Source organism: Anopheles stephensi, chromosome 2, assembly GCF_013141755.1.
Source record: "Anopheles stephensi strain Indian chromosome 2, UCI_ANSTEP_V1.0, whole genome shotgun sequence".
Lineage (NCBI taxonomy): Eukaryota > Metazoa > Arthropoda > Insecta > Diptera > Culicidae > Anopheles > Anopheles stephensi.
The window spans coordinates 77,259,626-77,282,056 of NC_050202.1; the positions used below are offsets into that span (position 1 = coordinate 77,259,626).

General features: G+C 45.2%; 1 protein-coding gene and 1 long non-coding RNA gene across 9 annotated transcripts in view; one reads left to right on the forward strand and one right to left on the reverse strand.

Moving 5' to 3' along the window:
• Positions 1 to 341: 341 nt before the first annotated feature.
• The window catches only part of LOC118508440 (cytoplasmic polyadenylation element-binding protein 4-like), a 193,326-nt gene continuing 171,236 nt past the window's right edge, over positions 342 to 22,431 (reverse strand). For all 8 annotated transcript variants that reach the window (XM_036048226.1, XM_036048223.1, XM_036048224.1 and 5 more), the window contains 6 exons: positions 10,985 to 11,179; positions 6,189 to 6,301; positions 2,414 to 2,624; positions 2,257 to 2,342; positions 1,974 to 2,180; positions 342 to 1,873 (listed from right to left, as the gene is read on the reverse strand). In XM_036048226.1, the coding sequence (XP_035904119.1) occupies positions 1,757 to 1,873; positions 1,974 to 2,180; positions 2,257 to 2,342; positions 2,414 to 2,624; positions 6,189 to 6,301; positions 10,985 to 11,179 (929 nt within the window). In that variant the 3' untranslated portion in view covers positions 342 to 1,756. The remainder of the gene's footprint in view (positions 1,874 to 1,973; positions 2,181 to 2,256; positions 2,343 to 2,413; positions 2,625 to 6,188; positions 6,302 to 10,984; positions 11,180 to 22,431) is intronic.
• LOC118508443 lies at positions 11,160 to 15,646 on the forward strand. Its single transcript, XR_004905793.1, has 5 exons — positions 11,160 to 11,731; positions 11,794 to 11,983; positions 12,055 to 12,255; positions 12,388 to 12,585; positions 12,655 to 15,646. It is a non-coding gene; the product is annotated as an uncharacterized LOC118508443 (long non-coding RNA).

The window sequence follows — 22,431 nt, forward strand, 5'->3', positions numbered from 1 at the left end:
ACAACAGCAAAGGAACAGCTTCGGCCTTTTGTTTTCGGGTTAAGCGCAGCGCAATACTATGTACAATAATTATAATTACGACGCTGCTGGTATTGTGAAAACTAAAGTTATCAGACCAATACACCAATTGTTACTCAACACGGTTGAAAAACAAAATCAAGGTATTTCGATCGTAGGATAGGATACATCCTTGTGGAACACACGGTTGGCATGAATTTAAATCAAGGCATTTCTTTTCTCTTTCGTGTGTGTTTCGTCTACCAGCCATGCCATGCGACGATGTTTGTTTTTGTTTCGTTTTTTTAATGATTTCCTATAAGATCTTAATTGTTTTTTTCTTCTACGGTTGTATTGCAAATGGTTAACTCTATAAAAATATTACTTTCTTTTAGTTTTAGTGTAGCCATTTTATCACAAAAATCGATTCATCTCTTGCTTGACATTTGGGGCGTATGGTATGGTCAGTTCGAACGATTGGCTTATATTGAACTATTACTTTATCGTTTTGCAATCGGATCGGTGACAAAGCAAGCACAGAGCAGAATTGTTTTTTTTTTCTTATACACCTTCCTTTCCTTGCAAATATGTACAGAGAGAGAGAGTTCTTCTATAGCATTTATCAAAGCACATCAAAACACGGCAAAGGCGCGTTTGAATCGTTCGGTTACATAAAGCTAGTTACAACTTCTTTAAAATGGTTCCTAGTGGTTTGAATTATATTTACTTTGCACTGCCACACTGACAGCGCCGCTGGGTTGGTGAATTATGGATATTGAAAAAAAAAAATAAAGAAGACCATATTGCATCGAATGCTCGAAGAATAGTTGAAACGAATGTTAACGATTTACAAATATGGCGTTTGAAGTTAAAAACTACACGAAAAATGAATTATTCTCCCCGCTAAAGCTCAATTAAATCTAAACCGATATAGGGAGGAAATGTTTTAAAAAGAACAGTTTATATTGCAAACGCCTATTTTCCGAGCGGTTCGCTTATTTGTAATCTAACAGCCGAAGTAAAACAACGTATTATTCATACCTTCGCCTTAGGGACTTCCGTTAGTGGTAGGCGTAATCGATTGCAGTTTAGCAAGGCGTTGTTTCAGCATATCTTCTTTCTTCACACTAGCCATACCGGCGACGATGCCGCCGGACAGCAGGTTATTGAGGCCACCGATGCTGTTACTGCTGCTGCTACTACTGCCACCGATTGCCGCCGAATGATGGTACTGATCAATGGAACTGCAACGGTTCAGAGAGGACGTGGAGGTGGGCGGTACGGCGAGTGCCCCCGTAGCGCTATTACCGCTAGCCGAAGATGAGCCAAAGCGTGACTGGATATGATGGTACCCGCCCGTTCCACCGTGTGCTGCCGTACTCGCTATGGAAGAGGGTGTTGACGCGGTGGTGGCCAGTGGTGGTGGGCGACTTAGCTGGTGGTGTCGCGCTCTCGATGCCAGCCCGCCGGCAAAGCCAACGGTTCCACTGTTACTGGCTCCAGTGCCGGTAGACCAGGGAAACGAAGGCGGCGGTGGTATGTAGCCGGCAGATCCGGTAAATCCGGCATTAGAGCTGCTGCCGCCACCGTAGTAGAGTCCGGCGGGTACGGTGCCAGTGCTTGCGGATAACGATGCGAGGGTTTCGCTGGGTGTGCAGCCGACGACGGAACCGATGGCATTGCCGCCAGCTCCACTACTCGCCCGCGCCGCCGCCTGCGTCCTAGCAGTTGCAGTTGATATTGATCGGGGCTGTTGACGTTAACACCAACGAAAGGGCACTGCCCGGGGCCGATCTGCGCCTTCCTTAACGAGGGGCTTATGGTACTCGCGGCCTTCGCGCGAGTGAATCAGACCCCAGCACTGTTCGCAATAATACTGCGCGACGCAAACGAGACAGAAATAGGGTTAAATGTGAGTATACATCGTGGAGTAGACAATAGGAATTTTCGTCTGCTCAATTTCTAGTCGATCTCACCTGAAGACAAGTGACGTTGGCACAGAAGAACGGAGCAAATTTGCCTCCACAACGCTGACCATGGCACTCGTCACACATTTGATCGTCCAGAACGTAAGGCTTCACCTCGACGCGTTTATCGATGTCGCCATGCTGCAGCTGGACGAAACGAGCTGAGATGGCCGCAATGTAGCTTTGCTGATTCGAAAACGCTACACGTCCAGCGCCCTAAAATGTTCGATTATGGTAAATTTTGTAGTCTGTAGTTCGATCGATACCACGACTAGAGGTTCGTTGTACTTACCTTCGGATACTTCAATTCCGGATCTGTATCGATACCTGCATAGCACACACCACCATACAAGCGATCCATTATCATGGCGAGTTCATCTACGGACAGGCCGGAAAAATGATAAAGTAATTAGTATATAGTTTTTTTCGTCAAGGATTGGTACACTTACAAGCTTTCAGCGGTCTCGGCACACCGCCCACAAAGACGGTCTTGCGCGGATCGAGTGGCATCGAAGCGTCCAGCACAAAATCGGCATCCGCTAGCCGCCAGGGACGGATTTGAACCGCTTTGTTTTTGATCGTCGGTGATGAGACAGTGATGTAGAGCTTGTCGTCGTCCGGGACGCACGTTTCGATCAGCTTTTGCACACCGCGCTCTTCCTGTGAATGGGAACGCGAAAACAGAGCGAAAACAATTTGCCAGGATTAATCGTTTGAAAAATCGCATCATCTCCATTCCCGCGGACCAGCTTCGCCCTTTATAACGGATCCTGCTGCTACCACTACACACGATTGTTCTGGATCTGGGTAGGCGAGCTCTGGGTAGCTGGCAGAGCAAGAATCAAATCACCCCGAAAAATACTTGTCATCAATCTTGCCCTGTTGTTGCCACCGAGTGGACTTTGGCTTCAATTATCGTCGCATCAGACGCGCGTGGGTTAGTCGTGCATTCGCCAACGAACCGTGGACACGGTTCATTTTTTCCACGCCTTTAAAGTGGTGGCCCGTGGAGTCGTCGTTGTGTGTGTTTTTTTTTATTCCTCTCCCTCGGCAGTTCACCATCAGCCAACCAGCATTCTATGCCGGGCAAGATCATTTAAATAATGAGATTTTTTCCTCCAATTAATCTTCTCCCTTTCATGCTGTCTCTTGTTACAGGGACACTTTTTTTTTGCTTCTGATTCTAGATATCAGGTACACGGTGAATATACAGCCCGAAAGCTGGGATGAAACGTGTGGTCATTTCCTTGCGCAGAGTGACTATGAACGCTCCATTACTGTGCGGTACTATGCGTCACGGCCGTTTGGCAATGGTTGGCTGTCAAATTAATTTAATTAAAATGTCTCTCGAGGGGTCCCGTACTGACTTTCGTTACACTTTGGTAGTGAGACATTTGCTAGGCTTCGCTGTCCACTGGAGGGGGAGTATTGAATTCTAGTACCTCAATGAGCCTTTTTAGCGTAATTGCTTCATCAAGATTAAACCCTAGATCGATGGGTACAATTTAATAGATATAGACCAATCGTGGGGACGAAAAATTCTTCCTCCAGCAATGGTGGGCCGTGTCTAGGAAGGTTTACCAATGTCGCACCAAATGGCGCATGAGGCGACACAAAAATCGGGTTAAGAACACCACCGATGCTTGAGATGCTTGCCTAACATATCAATCTGGTCCCCGCCTGAAAGTTACGGAAAAGTGTTTCTCCCGGCAACATTGCCTCGAGAAGTAAGGCAAGAAACTGAAACTGCTCCATATGGTTTGTGTCCTTCTAAGCACCGTAGCAGGCCACCACCACCATACATTATGCAAGTGTTTCGTGTGGAAAACTCACAGTGGAGAGTTTTCCTCCCACTAAGATCGGGTGAACGGAGCGAGTTCTTTTGCCTTCCAGAAATGTAAAAGCTTAAACAATTTCTCGCATGGAACGTGTTGCAAAAGTGATTACCATGTTTTGCGGGCATTAAGTTTTGAAGGAGCACATGTCTTGGGGCGGGCGACAAAAAGCAACAATGGGAAACCGCAGTTCTTGTTGCATTCGCTCCGCCCAGCGCACCCGTACACTCTTCGTGCCACACTTTTAAAATGTGAACACTTTGTTTAGCTTATTGAAACAAGTTGTATCAGAAAGTTACAAAGTTCCCGTATCAAGCAGCAGCATGTGTGAAAGTTTCTTCAGCATCTTTGTTTGTTCGGTTGAATTAAAAATGCGTTAAATATGCTGGTGGATCGACGTACGATAGAAGGGAAATTTATTCACCAAAGATGGTTAGATCGGTTCTTCGTTAAAAATCTACGCTGTATAGGCTTAGTAAAACACTGTTACACTGCGGACATTTGTGGCCGGTATAACGGCGTGTTTTTTCTATAGATTTCTATTGTTCTTGTGTTGTGCAGAAATCATTTTCTATTGGACCCACTTCTGTTACATGAGTAGATTACAGGAAGAAATCTGAAAATTGTAGCTGCAATTTCTGGATTTTATGTGGCAGGGCAAAGACAAAAAAAAGTGATGGTAAAGACAACAGTATCTTCTGTGATGTAACCACCATAGGGCAAATGGACAAGAAAAACACAGATGACAATAGTGGTGTAATGGACAATAGTGTAACGATCATCTGGCAGAATGCTAATAGATGGGCATGACCCAACGAAGCGATACTTTGATACTAGCCGTTCAACGGAAAAAGAGGCTGCCGCTCAAACTGGGAGGAACTGGACCATAAAACACAATGAATGGCAAGCATTTGCAGAGCACAATAGAACGAGTTACCAATAGGCATAGTTACCGGACGATAAAAGGAATAAAGGGACACGGATTGTTCGAAAGAAGTTGTAGTTGTCATTAGCTAAATACAATCGATTAGTGCTGATGACAACGATTTACTTTGAAAACTATTCGCCTTAAATGTAGAGAAGTCTTGGCTAAACTTTCTTTGATTACTTTATTAGTGAGGGTTCGCGTATTTTGAATTAGTTTAGTAACTTCAAAAAGCCTTACACAAACATCAATATTCCTATCATTACTGCCAATACTTCCCGTAAAAAAAATCCCCAAAAGGACACAAGAACACAATTGTTCTGGGACCTTTGCAAAGTTAGACAAAGGGCCGGTTGCCATATTACAAAAAAGCGTGGTAATAGAAATTTTTGTAAGTTGCACCGATCGTAAGTATACCCTTGGGCAAAGCACCTCTTATTATTTCTTTTCCCCCAAACGACCGACGAAGCGATAAAAATGATTGTCTCACCGGGAATTTTGGTGTTGCCGCTGTTTGCCAACGTTGGCCATGACCCTTCGGTCTGGTCTGGATAGAGTAAGGACGAACATCGAAGTTAAGATTAATCGTTGAAGGATAAATCTTCCCTCTACCGGAATCGGTAATGCTTGGGCGAATTGTTAGGGCGTGTGATAGTGATTAATTAGTTCGAAAAGATCGTGATAATTTGATTTACCGTCCACTGTGACAGCTTTCCGTCGGAAACATGAAGCGGAAAAATTGAGATGTTCTAAAATTGCACATAAAAAGCTCGCTGTGCTATGTTTTCCGTTTTTATCTATAGTTGAATATTGTTAGCTTACTAAAATAATTTACAAAACTGTGGAAATCAAGCTAATAGCTTTCTAATTTGTAAGATATTTCATCTTGAAGTGAGCTATGTCGTGTGCACGAGTTTTGCTTCAATCATTGAGGAAGGAACTTAAGCCATTCATCAGAAACGTATCACACACAGTCGATGCTGTCTGGACTTGCTTTATCAACAAGCGCAACGTAACACGTTTCACAGAAAACAAATCATACACAAGATTTAGAATCAATACTTCTTGCTACCGTTCGACAAGGACGACAAGGAGTGCGGACTCGTGGTTCGGTTAGCAGGACGAATGATAAGCGGATTTCACTGGTAATGTGCAACACCCCTTTGGCAATTGTTTTCAACGTACACCGGAGAAAATGAAATCCATCGAACGTGATTTTCCGAGAATCCGAGCACCGACCATTCGAGCTATACAATCGCAGCACAAACCAGCGTAAACAGAAAGGTTAGGTCTTGGGGCTAACTGGTGCCAATTCAATTAGCAAACTGGACATTATTGTTGACCGATGAGTAAGGTGCAGAAATGAGGTTTACGGAGGTACATTGATAGAAACGGCGTTGCATCTTTAATAGATGCAAAATGAACATTGCAAAAGATTAATGCATAATAGTATATTCTACTTACTTGAAATAGCAGAAACGCATACCCCTTCGGGGGAAAGTATGATTTAGATTCCGCTTTGTGAGGCCAATCGACGATGAGATCTCCATATTGGTTGAATGATGTAGTAATTTCCTCTGAAAAGAATAAAAAACAATTACCTTTAGAACTTCTTCTACTTAAGTGTACCTAGAAACGAGTACCCAGAGAATTTTTCTGATGCGAAACAAACGTGCGAAGAAGAGGGAAAATCTCCCGAAATGAAACACGGAGCGCTTCGCCCAACCGTGGCAACTTTCCAACGAGAACCTGTAGCATATACTGTGTTGACCTTGCGGAGCCAAGGATCTATACACTGACGCACGATACACTCAGCACTGCCGTAACAGGTATAACAGGCTAAAAGTAATAAATCTGTTTATGTAATAACAGCATAATCCCGTATATGGCTGGGATTTCTTTGCGCTACACTTCATTGAAAAAGACACAGAAGAGCAGTCTAGTCCTGGTGGGGTGCTATCGTTTAGGTTGTTCATTCATTCACAATGGAAAAGCACTTAGGGAGCAGTTCATGTATGACGAGTTATACATTTGATTTTGGCGCTTTGTTCGCTCTATTCTGCCTTTAATCTTTGCAACACCACGAATCATGGCATCAAATAAAAATGCGACAGAATTCGAAAGGTATTATGTACTTCATAGCAAACTCGTATTATAAAAATATATATATTTTGAACATTAAAGGCTTTCTTATGCCTAACTACACGTGAGGTATATCTGCTTTGATATCTACAACAGATTCGGTACTCTGAACACATCCTTCATCATGGTCGCAACATCGGAGTATCGGATACGCTTGCGCTGCCCATTGACGGCAGCTGTGTTGTAGCAGGGAAATGTGTGAAACAGCGTAATGATTTAGTAGATAGCCGAGCAATTAATTTAAGAATATTGTTATGGCAGTGGTTTCTTTCGCCGCGACTTTGGCTCGCACTAGATCGGTGAAGTTGGGCCTGTCCATCGTACGCTGATGATAGTGCGGAAGCTGTGTACCATCACTTTTCGACGGTAGACGTTTAGCGACAAAATGTAAATGTTGTTTGAATTGGACATTAAGCGGTATTTAATAGATGGTCCATCCGTACCGTGCCGAGTATGCCGGTCAGCAGTCTGGCGAGCGAACAGAAGCAGCAGCAGCAGCAAGCAACATGACGATGAAGTCTGACAAATTGCCCAAGCTTTCGCTAATGTTCAAAGGGTTTCAGGAAAGCAGTGCGGCATCGACGCGTCATCTCTAGTACATTTGCTACCCTGTGCTCCACTTCGCCGCGGTACGTTTCATTGAAGGATAGTTTTTTTTATGGTCGTTTATTTGATAGCTGGTATTTAATTAAAAAGCAACCACACCATCATACTCGCTAGCATCGCCATGGATCGCATCCCTGGCAACTACTACAGGAGATGGACCTATATTGACCAAGCCAAGCATTCCACGTCTAAAAGCGGAAGTGAAAAAAACCCCCCAAGTGCGGGTAGTCAAATGAGGATAATTTTAGTGTAGAAAGAGTATTTGAAAATTGCACTGGAGCACACAGCCAAGACAAACGCAAATCTTAACCTGGCCCACCGTGGTGATAAAAATGGACGGAGAAATGACAAGTCGGTCGGACGGATGAACAAATAGAAGCTTTAACTGTGAATGAGTTTAAATGAGAAATAAAAGATTTTTCAGAAAAAAAATCATTGCTGAACAATTCTCACCTGCCGAGAGAGCTTTCAGTTTGTAGAATTTCCAAATAATGCTTTAATATTCGTCTTTACCAGCTTAGTGCATCTTCTTGCGTTTACAGCGCCCGCTTACGGTTCATAATAGTCGGCACCGTTGAAAGGAGGGAATAAAACGGTATGGAACGGTTCTTTTTTTTTGTTGTTGTCGTCCCTCCGAGCAAGGCATTAAAATCTGAGCCACCCTTAAAAAGGACGACGAGAGCAAATTTGACGTCTTCATAAAATGAGCATCGTCAGGTGGAACTGAGATACGTTTCCGACGACCGTTACGGCATCGAGGGAGACGCGGCTGCCAGTGGAACGAAGGGAACGATGGCACGCATGGAAGGGGAGCGCGGAACGGAACTTGAGCACTTTACAAGAGCAGCAGTTTCAAGTTTCGTTGATGGAGAAAAATGCGCTCGAGGTTTCAGGTTTGTGTGTGTCCGCGTTCGAATGCAGGTGGGGTTACTTTCGAAAGAACGTAAAGGAAGTTCGTCGACAGGATATCTGTTAGTTTGAAGTCCTTTCTGTTTTGTTCGTTTGCACCACGTGGCGCCGAGAGAGAGAGAGAGTAATTGAAGGCGAAAGAAGAAGAAAACAATATTTGTGGAAAAATATTTTATGGAGAGATATTTTTCTTCGCTTGAATTAAGTACTACAGGAAAAGGTTTTGAATAATGAGAATATGACGATAAAATTGCTGCACTTACTTCTCTGTTTGATAAGCTAGGCTTGCGAACGGTATTTTTGTTAACAGTTGAACGGCCACAGTTTCTTGGTAATTGAGTCCGTAATATTTTTTTAAAGAAGACTTGAAACCGCCTTCAGCTTGATTAGTTTTTTTTATGCGGAAAACATTGTAGAAATATGAGAGTCTTATGAGTCTTCACTATATAGAAATGAAAAAGGTTTATTTTTGAGCTGTTACAAGATTTTTGCTTTAAAAGTATTTTTTTCCTATATTCTCGGAGATTTTACACCATGGCGAAAGCAGCAAAATTAATTAGCAAGCGATCCAACACCGAAACACACAAGAATCTTATTGCATTATCGATCACCTTATTTTGTCGGTCTATAATACAAGATGCAACTAATTGTGTACCTCAAGAAATATTCCGATAATAGAATTGTTAAGAAAACAAACTGTGTGAATTTGTAACACAGCAGCTTCTACAGTGAACCGACCAGCCATTGCTAATTATTTATGATGTTTGAGAGGCAGGATCAAACTCGTAAATCACACTTCTGTGTGTCGAGGCTGCCGACGAATCTTTAAGTCCAACCGTAAGCAGCAGAAGTGCTACATTTATATCATTGGTCATAGCTGTCAGAACGATTTGATAAGTGTTGGATGTAAATATCTTGCTTTCCGGTAGAAATCTTCGTAATGCAACAACGTACAACTTATTGCGGTTTGCATACACGCGCGTACGAGCCGTTCCGTTGTGGTTGAGCATCGGGCATCGGAGTACCATCAACTGGACAGGATCCGTTCCCAGATGGTGCAGTAATTCATTTGGGGCGAACAAACTAAAGCCCGCCGGGCAAACCTTCATACCGCGTGCTTTGGGCGGCAAAGGGTAAATGGCGATCATTTCTTGTTTTGCAGCATTCACCCGGTATGCTTGTTTATTTAACCACTACCAAGTCACTACATGCCAGTAGATGGGGGAAAATGATCCGGAGTAAACGACACATGGAAGTTGCAACGATAAATAACAGCAGTTGTGCAATTGGTAGCACTCCTTACTTCGGAGCTGTATCTAACAGACCTGCCCGGTTCATTGTTGATCAATGGAAGAATGGAGCCCAGAGAGTTAATGGAAACGGGGGATACACTTGGAGTTTAATTTCTCAACACAAGCTCTCTCCTGCACTGTACATGGGCTAGGGTTTGTGGAAACAGCACAATACCAGATGACCGAAGCTATATGAAGGTGTTTAGAAAAAAACTCCTGTTTTTGAAAACCACTCCACAAGACCATGGAGATCCTAAGCACTTTACATCCGATACAGAATCTCTCCAAGGAATAAGAAAGCGTGTTTGCATTTCAAGCGCATGCCTGCCAGTGAGTAACATACTCACTTCAAACTACCTTCCCGTCGACTGCTACTACCTTTTGTAATCGCACTGATAAAGCAATAAACTGCAATGCAAAATGTCTTTGGAATGCAAATGTTACAACGAACGATCAACACCGGTTGGACTGTTTCAATAAGCGTCATTCTTTTTTGTGACAAAGCTACACCCACATCCTGCGGCTTGGTGGTGAGGTTCTCTTTTGTTTCACCGGAACAATGCCAAATAGCAAGTGATACACGTTCCCAAAATAGAGTATATCGGAACATTGCCGGAAAATATCCTTACAACACTGGACTGCTCGGCAGTAGTTCGTAAGGTGGACAATAATCTTGCAACTGGACGGTATGGACGGTGATAAAGGTTTACGCCATCCCAGAGCCGACTTTGATTTGAATGTTTAGACAACAGCTATTGAGTGTTGTAGTATGCTGGCGATGTAGGTTAACGGTGGACAATAAAGCGTCAACAGCTGTGAATTGTTGTTTGGTAAATTGCTTTCTGTAAATAAGGTGCCAGAGCTCAGTAGTACAGAGCTGTCGCATGTACACTAGGAAATTGTTTCAATGCACATGGGCTAGTACAAAATTTAAATTAAACTCGGAGACTGTATGCTTTTGCAGTGGGAAGAAATTCATCCATTTTCGGTCACTGTTGTCCGTCTGTTTCGACTCGCCCTAGGTAATAAAAAAAAGCGACAAGCATGCCTCCCCTTCTTTGTACACGCTACACCAATTTGCAAACCAAACGCAGTAGCCATCGCCCGGGTGGTAGGTATGTAGTTAAGTATTTTCAATAAGCTTCCTCCGTGCCGGTTGTCGCGGCACCCATTGGGAGCGCCATCGAGTGTGTGGACGAAATTTTAATAAACACCAATTTTAGATTTTAGGTCACGTCGCAAGCGCACAGTTGTACCTAATTGGGCAGTTCGCCGGATTCGGAAAGCAAAACGCACACGGCTCCGACTTACCTTCATCGATATCCGGTGGCAGACCACCGACAAACACTTTCCGCGAGAAGCGTTCCGTCGTCTCGGACCCGTTGGAGTGGGGCGAAGATCTAGCCGGCGAGTTTAGCTGCATCTGGTTGGCTCCGATAAAACCACCGCCACCGCTACCATCATCATCGTTCAGGTGTTCGTCCAGTCCCGCGAAAAATGGTTTGCCTGTAATGGGATGTGCAATGGGGATGAGAATGATTAGTAAAACGCCATCACTCGAATCATATTAACAGTAGCAGATATGATAGAGAAAACCCGGGTTAAAACCAACCGTGCAAATCGCGCACTTTCAGCTGCGTCAGATATGGCCCAAGAATCGTTCGCATTGCGGCATCAGTAACTTCACGAGAGTGCCGATTGTAGTTAGAACGCAAACACTTCCCATCACTGTGCAACATTATGGCCGAGCTTTGTGTAAATGCAATGGTAGAAGCAGAAAAGATTCTAAAACTGATGATTCCGAAACACAACCTTTGGAGACGCTTCTCAATCACTTCAATCACGGAAGAACGCTACGAATTGACTGCACTGCACGGGGCACGGATTATGCGAAAGCATGGCAATTATGTTCGTGTCTGCCCCTGATTGGCTAGCGCCCTTAGTTACCGTTGCCAGGTAGTGGATAGCAAAGAAAAGGCGGAATGTTGAATTGCGACACATGGCGATTGAAGCATCTGTCACTATTTTCATTGATCTGTCAAAATTCCTTTGGAAAAGGTTTGTTTACGTGTGGCGACCGTGTGATGATACAAATTAATCTTCGTTTTTCCTTTTTGTAGTTGCAGTATTCTGAATTAGAAATATTGCTATAGTGTTACGGATGTGTAAAGTTCGGAGACATATGAAGAAAACAGCTTTAACTAAATCATTCCTCACTGGAAGCTCTGATATGTGCCAGGATTAACGTCTCGCTTCAGACACGCAAAGCCAAACCAGCACCATCCATCACATAAAGAACCTAGCCCATCGGTAAACAAAGCGTGAAATGTATGATTTTCCTTATTTACTGAACATAATCAATCCAATTGGTTCGAAAACAGCGGCGAAGGTAGCGGCCGTATTGACAAACTGGCGACCTGACGGTTCCGGCTAGACGGCAGCGTACAGGAATTGGAAAACTATTAGCCCCTAAAATGTGAGACTCGGCGTGTTTGAAACCATGCGCACACTTTGTTTGATTAGCTGATTGGAAAGTATGAAGCGGTAGACGGCGGACCACCCTGCCCGATAGGGTTGCACAGGTGAGGCAAACCAATCCTTAACTTAAGCCCGCTTCCAGAAGCGACTAGCGGTGAAAGGTGTTACTGACGGAAGCGCGGACTGAAGTTGAGATTTTAATTGAAATCAAATTTCATTTAATCTCCGATGAACAGATGGTTGTTTGCTGTTTGGCACAAAATTGCCTACTTCAAGCATCATTGACAGACCAGATTAAGACCTAAATCGTGCCTAACGATGGGTGGGAACATAGTGTTCCAATATTTATGCACAAACCCTTGGCGTGCGGGAAACGATTGGCTGTATGCTCCTAACCAACCCATAATGTGACCGAGTGCTAACGTTGCCACAGGGTAAGGACCACCGTTTCTGGCGAAACGAAAATCAAACGATTTTCACAATTTCCTCATTTTCCTTTGCAGAGTGTTTTCTACAGCGTACGCCAGCCCTTGGGAGAAAATAGGCAATACAACAATTCCTTATAAACGCCCTACAGACGCGGGGCAATCTGGTCCCTCGTACCAGTGGGAACACTTATCGTGTGTGGAATGATGGTGGCTTACCGGCCTCCTTCACTGCACTGCTTCCTGCGTATAGTTAGGCTAGGCGGGGTAGGAAATGGGGGGTGTCGAATCTCCCTTCCTGTTCCACGTCAAACGTTGCGTGCGGCACGAGCTGCATTTCAACGTACAACATTACTAGTCTTGATTATGTGTGCCTGCTGTGCTCGGTGTGGAAGGCTTATCGCCGCGTGGCCAGGAAAGTTGTGCGCGCTGGGGTGCGAGAAAAATTATTATCAAAATAATCGTAATTATCGCTTGTAATTTGTATTTACTAGAAACGCCTACTAGCCACCGGGGACAGCGAGTGAGAGAGAATAGTGACGATTAGTCCAAGGATTATTGCCCTGTGCGTTCGGGGTCGAACGTTTTGCTGTATGGGTTGAGTCCGTGGTGCGCCCGGGAAAGATTGCATGATTTAATTTAATCTACCCCCGTTGTTCATGCCCACTGCTACTTCTGGTGCTCGGAACCCAGAAACCGAATGGATATTACGTTGTTTGAAGAAGGTTGATAGTGCTGTTGGGAGTCGGGGATCCGTACGTGTCACGCTTGTTGACGAGTTGGGGCTTTTTTATCGTTTAGCATGAAGCCTACGAACAACGGGCTGTGGACCGATAGGATCGAATCCTCTCAGGAACACGAACCAGTAATTAAGTATCGTTTGTATGGTTTGCCGTGAATGCCGATTGGAAAATATTCTGCAGGATTGAGGTGCAAAGAGTTTTATTGCAGCTCTATTTTCGAAGTTTTAAATGAAGCGAATGGTTCAACTGTAAATAGTAATTGAAAATCGATTTACGAACATAGTGCTTTGATTCGTGTACAATGCCCGTAATAGTTGTTTGATTCGAGACCATCATTGTACAATATTTTTCATCGGGGTTTTTATTTTTCTCAACATAAAACGTATAATGTAACGTGTTTTGTTGTTAGTCAGATATTATTCATCTCCTCATTGTGACGGCCAGTACTCCACACCGAAACCTTGCACAACATTAAGCTATCTTTTTGTCAATCGGTTTTGCGCCACATTTCGCATAATCGAGTTATCCGTAATGGTGTGCCAAGCGTATACGATACCACACGCCCACTCACGGGAGATTTTCCACTTGCGAGACGTACACGTTGCGTTAGTTTCGCAAAACAATACGAACCTAAGCATCGGAAGATCATTCCGACGAAAGTCCTCACGGCTGAACAGCACACCCCACTACGGCAAACCCCATCATAATGTGTATGAAAATGTAATTTACATTCAAAACAACCGCACACGCAGTGGTATCCCGGTTTAATTAATATTTATATTTACAACCATCGTCATCGTTGCGGCGCTCATGCATCCTGAAAACACTTAGATGTCAACCCATTGTGACGCTGTGGGCGCGCGCGTGGTATGGCAGTTGGGTGTTTCGGCGGTGGCGGTAATGTTCATGGCTGCCTAGCCAGCCGGTAAGCAATACAGCCAACCGTTTACGGTGACGATTCCCGTGGCTAGCATTATCCGGCACCATGGAAAGGGTCCGACCGGGAAGCCTGCTTGGCAATTCAATGAAGCAGAAGCGACGTGATTCATACGGGCCGGCAAACAAGCCAATGGACGGACAGGTGATCGCTGCGGATGTGATATGTGCCACTGTTATCGCACTAGGAAGAACAATAAAGATTCATGTTTGTGAGAGTGCAATTACATCCGGGCGCTGTTGTTTTTTTTTTGCGGCTGTTGTAAGAGCTGGTGCGAATGGAATGTGTTTTATGGACAACCTTTTCCATGTACACTATATCCTTTCATTTTCGATTCGTTTTAGACGCTGTACGTATCTACCACCGATCGGAAATTGAATGGCGGGTCCAAAATATGATCCACCGAATGGGGGAGGTTTTAATTAAAGGATAGAAAAATTTATGGCAACATGGAAGTGGAGCACTTGAGCGAACGTGTGAGAAACCATTTATTGAATCGACCGCTGAGTGAACGTGTGCCCCTGTGATCACGCTGTGGGAAAGTTGAGAGGAGAAATGCTGCTCGAACAGGGCACAGGGGTTGGTACGTGGCCAACAAAAGATTACTCCCGGAAATCGTTACTTATGCGCTGTGGAATAATAAGTGAGCGCCACGTTTTAAGGACGAAAGGACGGATAAAAAATGGAACCTCGTTCGCGTTCGTTCGTTCGCGTTATCAAATGGGTCCCGCGATAAGGTCCCGCGGGAGCTTGAAAGTGTCCGCTCGGGCGTTTCAGTTGAAAAGGTGTTTGACGCGTAGAGGGCGAGAATGTAAAATCGCAACCGAAGCGGAAGAAAGAAAATGGGAGGCAGAAAACACAAGACACAAAATTAAATCAACACTTTACGATCCTGACCATCGTTGTCATCGACGCCGCCGTAACGCTGTAGCCTGGCGTCACGATGTGGAAAACGGAAAACGTGCTGAAAGTATAAATCTTTATTGCAATCACAACGAAGACCACTGTGGGTGGGAGATACGAGCCCACGGGTAGGGAAAACGTGTATCTCAAGCGCTGATTCGAGCAAAAGTTTAAACGTAAGTCCCCTCGTCGTTCGTCGTTCGAGAGCCATAAATTTGTATCCGATTTTTCGTTTTCGCTGATTTAATTTCTGGAAAACCACTCGGCCAGAATGAAGGGCGTTTTTGAAGAGGAATTTAAAAAATCGCAACTATTGTATATAATAGTTGATTCAGTTGGGTAAGGGAATGGGGTTGAGAATTCAATGAGTTACCAGTCGTGGTCGTGTCGTTGGGTCAGATCGTAACAGTTTGTTGTGATGTTAATTTATGCAGGAACAAAGATACACGAAACTGAAGTGAAAATAAAAATCGGGATTTCAATTGCACTTTGAGAGACAAGCTGTTGGTAGTTTACACAGCATTCTTTCCTGACAATAAACACCGTATATTTGGTCGTTTTATATGAAACGAGCGCTGCAAGTGAATTATTGGCTGCTTGATAGAGCGAACCTCCTGGTGACGTTAATCAACTACAAGTTGGTGGTGGGAATATGAGTCTCGTGGGAATACTTTTCCCCTGTGACATTCGTAAAGCCATAAACTAAACTAACGCACTGTCTAATCGGACTCCATCGAGGATCCGGGACACCGCAAACCAAAAGAGAGAGAAAAAAACAACCCTTGGACAGACTTTCTGTGCTGACATCCGGCAAACCAGGAGGGGGTAACCCAGGTTTTGGGGGAGCAGGATCACGTGCATAGACATATTTTCAACGCTTTTGCCATGTTTCGATATCCGGTCAGTGGTTGGCGAAAATATATAACCATTCACGAGGACTTTTTTCCGGTCCTCGTCCGGTCCTAATCGTATCCGGGCGGAAGGGGTTTCCACTTTTTTTTGAGTGTGTGTGTGTGGTCCGGATGGTCCGGACAACGAACAACATTCAATAAATAAATAACAAAATGTTTCAACGCATGAGCACACGGTACGCGAGTGGCAAGTAATATGTTTTTAGCTATGAGACCCGTGGTCCGGGATGGGAGGGGGGAGGGGGGTGGGGCGGTCTTTTTCTTATCATCTGTTGTGGCCGAAAAGCTGAACCCATAACTCCGGAGGTGTTGCCTCTGCGGAAAGCATCCCCAGTTTCAACTTTGCACAGTGATAAATTACAACTCTTTTCCCCCTTCGGAAGCTCGGTTCCGTGTGCGGTGGGCAGTGTTTTACGTTAAATTAATTTTAACGGAAAACTTTTCCTTCGCCCAAGATACCACGTGCTCGGGGGTGTCTGATGTGTTTCGGGGGGTTTCAGCAAACTGTGGGCTCCATTGCGGCCGTATGAAGTTCAACCGGAAAAGCAGGGTGGGTGGTTTTTTGGAGGAGAAAATAAAACACAATACAACACAACCTCAACAACCCGAGCGCCAGCTTTCTGCGGTTGATATGTAACGGTGGCACCAAGTGTGGTTTACGTTTCGTTGATGTGGGCGGACGGATGATGTCCTAGCGTTTCTCTTGGTTTTCGTTTTTGGCCGCCGCTCGCTATGCACACTTCCGGCGCTGTTTTGTAGGGCGCGGTGCTCGCGACCCCTTTTTTTCTGCATCCGTGTGTACAATAATTTTATGTGCCATCTCTATTGCTTCGGGTTTTTCGGAGTTGGTTCGTCCTGTCCGATTCCACCTACTTGCTGCCCGCTCGTATGTGTGTCATTTTTCAGCAATAAAAGTTGTGTGTGTGTGTGTATGTGTATATTTTCCACGCTTCGCCGTGGAATTAGCGGGAAAACGCGGGCGAGTTTGTTGGTCCATGCAGAACCGGTCCCATTTCAGTGTGGTAAAAAAAAAAACGTTGAGAGCACGCGTAACTCTTAGCGACTGTGGTGCGATGGAAAAGACTGGAAAATGTCCGTACGTTCAAAAAAAAAAAAAAACGACGCAAGTTCGCGTGGGCTTCTGGCACGGAAGATGACGCGCTGGCGATCCAGAAAGATGTGGCGTTCCCGTACCCTACTAGCAGCGCCATATTCTATTCGACCGGACCAGAGGGTGCAATACGATCAAAAGTGTGTGATTAAAACTGGCCATGGTGGAAGACCATAAAAAATGGCAGGAGTGGACAAAAAAAAAACCCCTTTCCGAGCTGAAGAGACGGGAAAATGCGGGGGGTAGTGCTTTATGGTATGGTGCGAAATGAGCAAAAGATGTCCTGCGAATGGGACAGGAATCGTTGCGGATCGTAATTAAATAACTTTAATAAATTTAATATCAAATTATATTGGCTCTTCTGCTGCCAATGCTTCCCTTCCGCATGTTCGCATGCTGTGTTTTACCACCACCCCGATAGCATCGTCAGCCGGTTTTTACGCCGGTGTTTGTCAATCGTTTTCCGGTGCACGATGGGTTGACAAGCTAGACTAGCCCGCGGACAGCCGAAGCTTCGGACCGGGGCCTGAACGAAGTCGACCAGCAGAAGCTCCTTTATGTACCACGGACACACCGCAAAACGCGAGCACTCCGGCTCGAAAAGGGTGGGAGGGAGAGATTAATTGCCATTTATTTTTCAACAATTTAATTACACTTTTGTTTAATGACCTCCAGTCATCCAGTGAGTATCGGTGGGTGAAGAATGGCGGGAAAGCTGGAGGAAGCTGGAGGGGAGCCACAAAAAAAAGAGTGGAGAAACAAACCGGGACGACGAGTGGGTTGACAGCCGGAAAGCGCAACCCGACAACAAAGGGCGGTCCTTTGCCGATGCACTCAAACCGAGGGACAATTGATGAAGATTCATAAAATTCCATTAAGTGTTCATTGCATATAACCATTTGTCGTACAGAAATTAAACCGAAATGTAATTGAGATAATCAATTACACTGCTCGAGTGTAATGCTCGGTGGGTTGGGTTGGGTTGGGTGAGCTGTACCCCGTTTTACAATAACTTTATTTTAAACCGTTTTTGTGCGTTGCGGCGTGGATGGTTGTGTTTTATTAATTGTTTTTCATAGTTTGATGATTAACACATTTTCTGATGTAAACGTGTCGAGCGTGTGTCGAGCAACACAGAACGATGAGAAAACTGTTTTCACCTACAGCCATTGAGCAAAGTTGCGCTTGGAAAGGAACTGAACCATTAGTTGGATAAAACGCTTTTAACTCGCGATGGAGTAGGTGGTTTTGGGGAGGGGAAATGTAAGTTTTCCATTTCTCTCGCATAGAGGAAATCTTAAAACACACGAAACACCAAAGGGAAACTCAATCAATTCGGTGGCAAGGTACGGTGGAAATTCATCCTTCTCCCCTCCCCTCCAGAACAGCTTGGTACGTTCCATAAAAATTCGAAACGAAGCGTTTGTGTTATGGAAACAGGCGCTATTCTCCCGATTCTCGTACCGAAAGCGCAGTAAAGTATAGAGTTCACTTTACTGGTGCGATTTTCCAAATCGTTGCTAGAGCATCGTTAGAGTACGTTTTGTGCTACGGGCACATGCGGCTATAAGGTAGTAAACCCGCCGTTCCCCCGAGGTCATCCCACGTACTGATCCTGTTTTAAGCGACAAGGAAAACCCAAAGTTTTGTACCGTCCGAACTTGGTCCACAACGTGCGTTCGGAGCGTCCGTAAAGCTCCACGCCGGGGATGCCGACTCGTTATCGGCAGTGAAAATATCTATAGTAGACGAGAGCTTCGGTTCTCGGTCGTACTGTAGCTATGAACAAATGGGGGAATGAGGTTCAGTTTACATTTCGCAAAAAGGAGAAAAAAAAAGTTTGCAAAACATCCGAACCCCGTGGTTGAATTAACAGTGTAATGGCCTGTAGGTATCGTGAAGTTCATTTGCGTAATTTAGTGGTGTAAGGTACGAACTTACCGAAGACACCCGCCACCGGAACGCAACACGATTTTCCGATTGGTGGGGTATAAGGGCGCTTTCGCCAGATTTCTTCACGCTTTGAGTGAAGTATGTACCGGCCAAAGTACAAAATCGTGTAACATTGCACACATAATGATGATCCATCCGGGGGTAGGTTAGTTGCAAAAGCTTGGCTGGAGCGCACGGATTTGCTGATGGATAGGAGTAGCGTGGGGTTGTAAAGCCGTACTAACTTTGTATTCGTTCCTGCGACATGCATTGAAAAAGGTGTTTCATGCGGTACTATAGAGAGGTTTAGTTTCGAACCTCCGAGCAACCGAGCTTGAGGGTGAGGAACAAAATTAAATAACCACGAATTTTCTGATCGGTTGTAATTAACCATTAAACGATCCTGTTTGTACTGGTACCGCAGAAAGCAAATTGAAGCAAAACTTTTTTTCCCTCCCCTGTCAATGCCTTGACGCCGATTGTCGAAAGCCAATTTGTGCTGTGTCCTATTGCATTTGAAAACGATCCTCGCATGGAGGCGAAAGCAAATTCGTCACCGGCCAGCACATCCCCAATTGCCATTGGTTTTGTGTCACAATTGTTGTTATGGCCGTGGACCGCTCAGCATTCCATGCCAGCGACCGGACCGGACCGGGACGGAATGAATTGACGTAATTTATATTGCTTGTTGGCTATTAATTTTCCAATGATTTATGACACACGCAAATACCTGTCTCGCGCGGGTGAACCACATGAAAGACACGCATTTCCGGATGGAATGCGATTTGCTGGCCGGGAGAGGATGGACTGGGGGGGGGGGGGGTTTCCATTTGTGGGGGAAAGTTTAGCGGCACGCCGAGTGTGGCATTGTATTTATCGATAATAAATTACTCACCGCCGCTATCGAATCGGTACGTCATTTCGCTATGCGCCAATGTGAATGCGAACCGTGCCGTTTGTTTGACCAATTTTTTTGTTTTTGCCATTCAAACTGTAAAGCGTTGTACTACGTCGAGGACACTTTTGTCTTGTTGTCCCATCGACTGCATGCTAAATCAACAAATCTGCGATGGGGTGGGGACCATTCCGTTTGCTTCCTGACCTGGATTCGGGCATGTGTCTGGTCGGCGGTGGGTTGTAAAATGCTCGAGAAAGTATCCAGCTAGGCGTTTTCCGTACCGGGAGACACTACAAGAAACAGATGCTAACCGTGCGCGTGTGTGTGTGTTCCAGGCGGAAGGGGTGAAAACAGTGGAAAGTTCTGCCCGGACACGTTGCCTGTTTCGTTTTCGTATGTGCAAGCCTTTCCAGTGCGGATTTAGGCTATTAATTACGGCAGTACAGCCGGCCCGGCGGTGGTGCGCTGCTGTGCCGTGTGAGCTCGCGAGTTTCCGGTGGGGTTTTTGGTTGTTTTGTTCGCCAAGAAAATTTTAATTTAAACTTTTCCCGTGAGTCGTGTTTTCGTCGTGCTGTCAGAGAAACCAAAATTGAGACCAGTTTCCACTTATTTCCGGCCCATAAAACTGAATCCCGAACCCCGAAGGACGACGGATCGGAATCGCGCCGTATCCTTCCCGGTCGCTACATTCGGCGGAGCCATGCGCCATGCCATGTTACTGGGTTTCTTTTTTTCTTCCCCGCACCACTGCTCATGCTAGCGAACGTGCTGTTGTAACTTCGTAGCTGGTGGGAAAAGAAGCGTACCAGCAAGTTGGTCCACACCAAGCAAAACCCCGAACGCCCACAAGATCCATGAGAAGTGGAAAAGGTTACCGGGGAGGGGGGTTGTTTTTTTGTGTGGAAAAGGTTAGAACTTAAAGTCAAAAAAACAATAACATCAACTCACACACACACACTTGTTTGTACATTTCCCAAAACAAAGGTAATAATGGCAACAAGAGCTAGCAAGCAGCTGGTGCGAGGGAGCAAGGATTTTGACATTCGCAAGCAGCTGCTCCACGTGGGCAGAGCCCGAACGGTTCTCGTTACTTGGGCACGTTGACAATCCGGCCGTGCCTACGCGAACACCGCCCGTGTGTTTGCAAACGTGTGTTTGCTACATCGGGTTTTCAAAAATTCGCTTTCGAAAAAGCGTTGCCTAGGTTCGTTGATTTTTGGATGCCTTTCTTTTTTCGGTCGGTCGTTCCCGATTGCTTCGGTTACGGATGGAAAACTTTTTTATGAATTCCGGCTTTGATTGAGCGAAATAAAATTGCGTGGGGAAGGTTAAGGGGAGGAAGGGGTTGGGATGGCGAATCATTTCGAGTACGTGGATTTGACTGCGATCTGTCAAAAAAGCATACATACCAGCCCGAGAGCGGCTGCGAACCGATCACTGTACGAGAGGATAAGCTTGAAAAGGCGCAATTTTCAGGACGCTGGAAGTCAAAGTAAGCGCCAAAGTAACGGCAGAGCCGTGCGGTACTGGTGCGGAACTGCTGCGCCACTGGCTCATTTGGGGTCATGCTTGTCTTTTGTTTGCAGTTTAAATTGCTTTTCGAAAAATGTTTAAAACTTTTGTTTGCTGCACACAGCACGCTTGCCAACGTAGCCCACTAACGATGGGTCTTAACGCCAAGGCCAAGGATATGCTGATTGTTGAATTTGAGCGGAAGGAAAGTAAGCGTAATAAGGAACACGAAGAACAGCGCACCGAAAACAACCATTCGGCAAATAGCGTGCCGACCTACATCATCGTTTTGTGGCTATTGCTTTAATAAGTTGATTGTGTAACATGTTCGTGTTGGGTGGCTCCCCCATACGACCCACAGGCCTGGTGCGAGTTGAAGGTAGGGAAAAAACAGCACTCTACTGGAAGCCAGCTCGGAACAGCACATCGTGTGTGGTAAGCCTTTTTCTATCCTCCTGTGCCGCTGCGAACAGCGTCGAGTTCGATCCGCCTTGCACGGCTAACCACAAAAACCTGTCTATATAGTGTCCCATTCGGTGAGACAAAAGACAAAAGCGTGAAGTTAAAACTTTCCCCGTACATCGTCGTAAAATCGTCGTTTCCTTCCTCGTTGGGGATGATTGTGTTTTGTGTAGTTGTTTTTTGTTTGTGTGTCTAACCATGCGCAACTATGTCGCCTGGTATTCGCGACCATATCACCACGCGTGAAACGGTTGGAACTTAAAACTGCTCACGCCTAAAAAACATCCTCGGTATGTTGCGATCTCGCGAAAACGTGGGAACATCAGTCGTCCCGGTTGGATGCAGAAGGGGATTGTGGGACAAAAAAGCTTGCCGAGCTCCGGTTCGCTTAACGTACGGACAGTAGCTTTGTTACAATATGCTTACAATAGTATCGTTATATAGGC